Source organism: Muntiacus reevesi, chromosome 2 (assembly GCF_963930625.1).
Source record: "Muntiacus reevesi chromosome 2, mMunRee1.1, whole genome shotgun sequence".
In the NCBI taxonomy this organism is placed as follows: Eukaryota; Metazoa; Chordata; class Mammalia; order Artiodactyla; family Cervidae; genus Muntiacus; species Muntiacus reevesi.
This window is the reverse complement of record NC_089250.1, coordinates 154,729,442-154,735,629: the sequence shown is the minus strand read 5'-3', so window position 1 is coordinate 154,735,629 and position 6,188 is coordinate 154,729,442. Positions and strand designations below refer to the sequence as shown.

Below are 6,188 nucleotides of genomic sequence, written 5' to 3'. Positions count from 1 at the left end.
TGCTGACTAAAAAGGAGTCTTAGTTCCTTATGAAGAAACTGCTGCTTTACCACCTCTTAGAAAATTGACATCCTTGATCATAAGTCTTAAGACATACATGTTTGCCTCAAATTCTCAATTAATGGCATATTGAGATCACAGGATTCTAATAACTTTTTTTTAAATTGAAGTATAGTTGATTGACAGTGTCACAGGTATATAGCAATGATTCAGGTATATATACACACACACATATATATTCTTTTGCAGATTCTTTTCCATCATAGGTTATTACAAGATACTGAATATGGTTCTCTGGTGTGCATACAGCAGGATCTCACTGATCTGTTTTATATACAGTAGTGTGTATCTGTGCGTGCTTAGTTGTGTTCAACTCTTTTGTGACCCTATGTGCTGTAGCCTGCCAGGCCCCGCTGTCTGTGGGATTCTCCAGGCCAGAATATTGGAGTGGGTTACCATGCCCTTCTCCAGGGGATCTCCCTGAGCCAGGAATCCAACCCATGTCTTGCATTATAGGTGGATTCTTTACTGCTGAACCAACAGGGACACCCTAGTGTATATCTGTAATATCTCCCGTATCTCTTGTTTATCCCTCCCTGCCTCTTTCCTCTTTGGTTGCCCTAAGTTTGTTTTCTATGTCTGTGAGCCTATTTCTGTTTTGTAAATAAGTTCATTTGTATCATTTTTTAGATTCCATATGTTAAGTAATATGTGATGTTTATCTTTCTCCATCTGACTTCACTCAGTATGACAATCTCCAGGTCCAATCCATGTTGCTGCAGATGGCATTATTTCATTCTTATGGCTGGGTAATTTCCACTGTATTCCACATCTGTATCCATTCATCTGTTCATGGACATTTAGGTTGCTTCTGTGGCTTGGCTGTTGTAAATAGTGGTGCTATGAGCATTGGGATGCATGTATCTTTTCAAATTAGCGTTTTCAACTTTAGCGGGTATTTGTCCAAGAGTGGGATTGCTGGATCATATGGTAACTTATTTTTAGTTTTTTAAGAAACCTCCATACTGTTTTCTATTGGAAAAAAAAACATACTGTTTTCTAATTGGCTATACCAATTTCCACCAGCAATGTAGGAGGGTTCCTTTTTTTCCACACCTCCAACATTTATTATTTGTAGACTTTTTGATGATGGCCATTCTGATCTGTGAGGAAATACCTCATTGTAGTTTTGATTTCCATTTCTCTGATAATTAGCAATGTTGAGCATCCTTTCATGTGCCTGTTGGCCATCTGTATGAAGAAATGTCTGTTCAGGTCTTCTGCCCCTTTTCTGATTGGATTAATTTTAAGCTGTTTCTATATTTTGGAAATAAATCCCTTGTAGGTTGTATCCTTTGCAAATGTTTCCTCCCATTCTTTAGGTTGTCTTTTTGTTTTGTTTATGGTTTCCTTTGCTGTGCAAAAGGTTTTAAGTTTAATCAGATCCCAGTTGTTTATTTTTGTTCTTCTTTCCATTACTCTAGAAGATGGATTCAAAACAGTATTGCTGTGATTTATATCAATGAGTGTTCTATGTTTTCCTCTAAGAGTTTTATAGTATCCAGTCCTACATTTAGGTCTTTCATCCATTTTGACTTTAATTTTGTATATGGTATTTGAGGAATGTTCTAATTTCATTGTTTTACATGTAAACTGTTCAGTTTTCCCATCACCAGTTATTGAAAAGACTGTCTTCTCTCCATTGTATATTCTTGCCTCCTTTGTCATAGATTAATTAACCATAGGTGTGTATGAGTTTATTTCTGGACTTTCTGTCTGCTCTGTTAATCTCTGTCTGTCTGTGTAGCTGTACCATACTGTCTTGATTACTGTAGCTTTGTAGTGTATGGGAGTTCCCTTGTATATTATTTGTTGCTTTTCCCTTGCTGCCTTTAGTACTCTCTTTTTATCTTGAATTTTTGTCATTTTGACGGCACTGTGTCTTGGTGTGTGCCTCTCTGAGTTAACCCTGTCCGGAACTCTGTGTACTTTCTGGCACTGGCTGTTTGCTTTCTCAGATTAGGGAAGTTTTTAGCTATTATCTCCTCACTGGTGGGTGGAGATGAACTTTGACCCCATGGTGGACTAGGCTGTGCCGAGGGGCATGTCAGGACACGATTGTGGGCTCTTTAGCCTTTAGGAAGCCTGTCTCCCGATGGGTCTGGCTGTATCTCCCCAGGTAGCTGTTTGGCTTGAGGCACCCCAGCACTGGAGCCTTCAGGTCGTTGGGTGGGGCCAAGTCTTGGTGCAGATGCGCCGGAATGGCAGCCACCGGGAGTGTCCATGTGGTTGGATGCTCCGTATTATGTCTGCCTCCAGTGTCTGTGTCCCCGGGTGAGCTGCTGCCGCCTTTTGCCCCTCCAGGAGGCTCTCCACGACCAGCAGGTAGATGTAGCCCAGGCTCCTATCAAATTACTGCTTTTGCCCTGGGTCCCAGTGCACATGAAATTTTGTGTGTCCTCTTGAAAAGTGAGGTCTGTATTTCCCCCAGTTTTCTGGGGCTTGTCTTTCTGGTGCCAGATCCCTGGGCTGGGGAGCCTGACATGGGGCTCAGGACTGTCTCTCCTGTGGGAGAACCTCTGCTATGTAATTATTCTCCAGTTTGAGAATTGCCCAGCCAAGTGGGATGGGATTTGATTATATCTGCCCTTACAAGTCTGCTCTTAACAGCCCATTCTCACTGTGGTTCATTCTTTATGTCTTTAGTTGTAGATCTTTTTTGGTAGGTTCCAGTTTTGTTCTGCAGATAGTTTGTGATATTGGTGTGCCCATGAGAGGTGAACTCAGGGTCTTTGTATATTATACCATCTTGGCTGCTGTCTAGGAGACTTTCAACCTAGTCGTGTCTGCTCATGTTCGCATGAATCTATCCAAGTCTGAAGGAGATGTGACTAGTAGGTTCTAGGCTGGTGGACTTGGAGGCTTAAAGTCAGGCTCTTCTAAACACAAGAGTAGAATTAGAGTAGTCACCTGTTCAAAGAGTAATTCTTTCCAAGGCAGAGAACTTGAGATTGGGGTCTGGCGTGTAACAGTGAACACTAAGGGAAGGGCATTTGGGGATTCAGCAATGCATGAAAGAGGACTCTGTCCCACTCCAATTAGGACTAGGGACGTAGATGGATAGTAAAACGTATGTCAGCTGGAATCATGTATTATGAAGAAAGCAGGTGGGACAGTCTGATGGAGGTGACATTTAAAGCATATGAGGGGACAAGTCATGTGTCTCTGAAGAAAGCAGGTGGGACAGTCTGATGGAGGTGACATTTAAAGCATATGAGGGGACAAGTCATGTGTCTCTGGGAGCATCTGCCTTTTAGGCAGAACAACAGGCTAGAATGTGCCTGGCATGTCTGAGGACAGGAAGGTAGCTAGTGTGGGTTCAGCTGGAATGAGTGAGGGGGTGGTGGGAAAGGAGGTCAAGGGAGACAGCAGGAGCTAGACATGCAGGGAAGCTCACTCCTGCCTTCCCTTCTGTCTCAATATCCCAGAATAGCTCTTCTGAGCTCAGGGTCTAGAAAGACCAGAAAGGAACACTTCAAGACTACATAAGCGCACATTGTGCTCAGCTGGAGTCAGGCTTCGACTGGTATTTTTTTTATTCACAGCTGTGGGATAGAAGGCCTGATCCACAAGGTCATTTCCTTCAGTAGCTATCAAACATAGTGGCGTTCTAGAATCACCTAGGGACCTTTTAAAAATCCCAATGCCCACGCTGTACCCCTGGCCAGGTTAACCAGAATCCATGAAGTGTTATGCAGGCATTGGTATCTTTTTAAACTCCCAGGTAATTCTAGTGCGTAGCCAAGTTTGAGAGCCACTAGCTCCCGTGGTTGTCAAGGAACCCTGGTCTAAGGCTGACTCTTCACGATCCACGAGGAAACACACCACAAAATTCAGTGTTCTGCAATAGTTTATTCTTAACACCTTATATTTTCAGGCGACATTGGTACGTGTTGAAGGCCGGTAAGGGACAGCAGGAAGTGGAGTCGGGAAGAAAGATCAGTCGATTCCTTCCCAGGAGGTGCGGCTGTTGTGTAGGCTTCATGCCTGTATTCCCAGATCAGGAGGTTGCCACTCAGCGCTTGCTTCGTTTACTGGAAAGGTGCGCTTGACACGAGCTTCAGCTCCTTTACCCACAGCTTCCAGCTCAGCAGCAAACTGGTGGAAATAGATTCGGTCACCAGGTATACTGGTGGAAAACACTCTCAGAACATTCTTTTTGGACAGAGTGTCACAGGCCCAGTTTTACCTTCTCCCAAGTCAGAGAAACTAGAGACTTTCGGAAGTGCTCAGTGGGATAACATTCTTCCCTTTCTGGACACAGACTTTAGCGAACACAGACATAGAAGAAATCTGTCTCCTAAACATGATTAATATTGTATAGCTTAAAACTCTACTTAATGTTAGGGGTTTTATGGAATAGTTAGAAAGTGTGTTCTTAAGTTCCTAAGAACTTAAAGGTCTCTTAATTTGAATACTGGAAACTCTAAATATTGAGACCACCAGTGAGTTAGGTTAACTATAAAACAAGGATTAAGTCCCAAACGGTCACTTTGGCCCCTGAACTAGTTATCACTTAGAAAGGCTGGAGATCCCAAGGCAGGAACAAAGATGCTGTACAGACGGACCTTGAAGGAAGGTATCTTGATAAAAGTAGTCCTAACACCTAACATGTCATTTAAGCAACATTTAAGGTGGGAAAGACAAGAGTTATTTAGTTCAAGGCTAAGCTTCCACGTGCTAAGTCTCTCTCTGAATATTTTTTAAAAGCCCTAAAATTATGGTTTTATAATTTAGTAGGTAAAACAACAGGAGGAAAGAGAAAATGAATGTAAGATTAGTTTTAATCCACATTCCTACAAGTCAGGATACTTATGGGCCCCTTGCAGCTGTAAGTACCTTAACCTACTCCTGGGTGTTCCCATACAGACTGTTGATTTGAGTCTCAAAGTACTTGGCAAGATCTCCCCGCTTTGCTTTCAAGGTTGGTGTCAAGAGTCCATTTTCGATGGAAAATGGCTCTGGATGTAGATGGATGCATTTGACCTGGAAGAGATGCACACGTGCACACATTTATTAGTGATGCGGACTGTTCTGTGGAGCCCTCCTGCTATGTGGGGCTTTCCTGATAGTCTGGTGGTTAAGCGTCTGCCTGCCACCGCAGGGGACTCGGGTTCCATCCCTGGTCTGGGAAGACTCCATACACGGCGGAGCAACTAAGCCTGTCTGCCGCGACTACTGAGCCCACATGCCACCTCTACTGAAGCCTGTGTGCCCGAAAGTCAGTGCCCCACAAGAGAAGCCATCTCCATGATGCAAAGTCTATACACCACAACTAGAGAGTAGCTCCCACTCGCCACAACTAGAGAAAGCCCACACACAGCAACGGAGACCCAGCTCGGTCAAAACTAAATAAAAAATAAATGCTATGTGAGGAAACTTAGAGAATATTTTCTTTTATAGAAGTGGCATGATGACGTGGGAGGGTTAGGAGAACAGTAACATATGCCCTTTCTCACACTAATAATTTGGGAAAGACATGAGTGGAGAAGGAGAATGAATAATGAACAGCATGGAGGGGCTACTAAATGAATGCAAAGGTCGCTGCCATTTGTCATTAATGGGTTAACAGTACCACTGAAGTCAGTCCCTTGGAAACTGAACTTCTTAACCCCATAATAAATGCAAACTTTAACACTTTCTAGTGTGACTTGAGAGGGCAGGATAACATGAGTAGTACATACCTGTTCAAAGGATTTAAGGCCACCTTCTGTCCCAATTTTCTGCATGTTTTCTAATATGGCTTTCTTTATAGTCTAGAAATAGAAAACAGCTTAGAGACTGGCTGTTGAAAAAGAGCCTAAAGGAAAGGCTGAGCAGGAACGAATTCAAAACACCTACTAAACTCATCAGGATAAAAGCAGGACGTGGGGGTATGCACAAGCACTTGTGATATCTAAATGTTTTTCAAAGACAATGATGAGAAGAAAAAGCAAACCTAAATGGTAACAGGGGTTTCCTCGGGATGGCATTAATCCCTCATTTTCCAATTAATTTTTTCACAATGCACATCTTACTATGAAAAGAATAGGGATTTTGGTAGTTGTTTTTAAACTCCCCATCCCGTCTTCCAGTCTAATAAAACCAACCAGTACAGACACAGCAAGAGTCTGTTCTTCCAGCGAGGA

The 6,188-nt window shown here is 42.9% G+C and overlaps 1 protein-coding gene across 3 annotated transcripts in view; it reads right to left on the bottom strand.

The window, feature by feature from the left end:
- Nucleotides 1–3,892: 3,892 nt before the first annotated feature.
- The window catches only part of ACSL5 (acyl-CoA synthetase long chain family member 5), a 48,651-nt gene continuing 46,355 nt past the window's right edge, over nt 3,893–6,188 (bottom strand). For all 3 annotated transcript variants that reach the window (XM_065923327.1, XM_065923326.1, XM_065923328.1), the window contains 3 exons: nt 5,745–5,816; nt 4,900–5,046; nt 3,893–4,158 (listed from right to left, as the gene is read on the bottom strand). In XM_065923327.1, the coding sequence (XP_065779399.1) occupies nt 4,906–5,046; nt 5,745–5,816 (213 nt within the window). In that variant the 3' untranslated portion in view covers nt 3,893–4,158; nt 4,900–4,905. The remainder of the gene's footprint in view (nt 4,159–4,899; nt 5,047–5,744; nt 5,817–6,188) is intronic.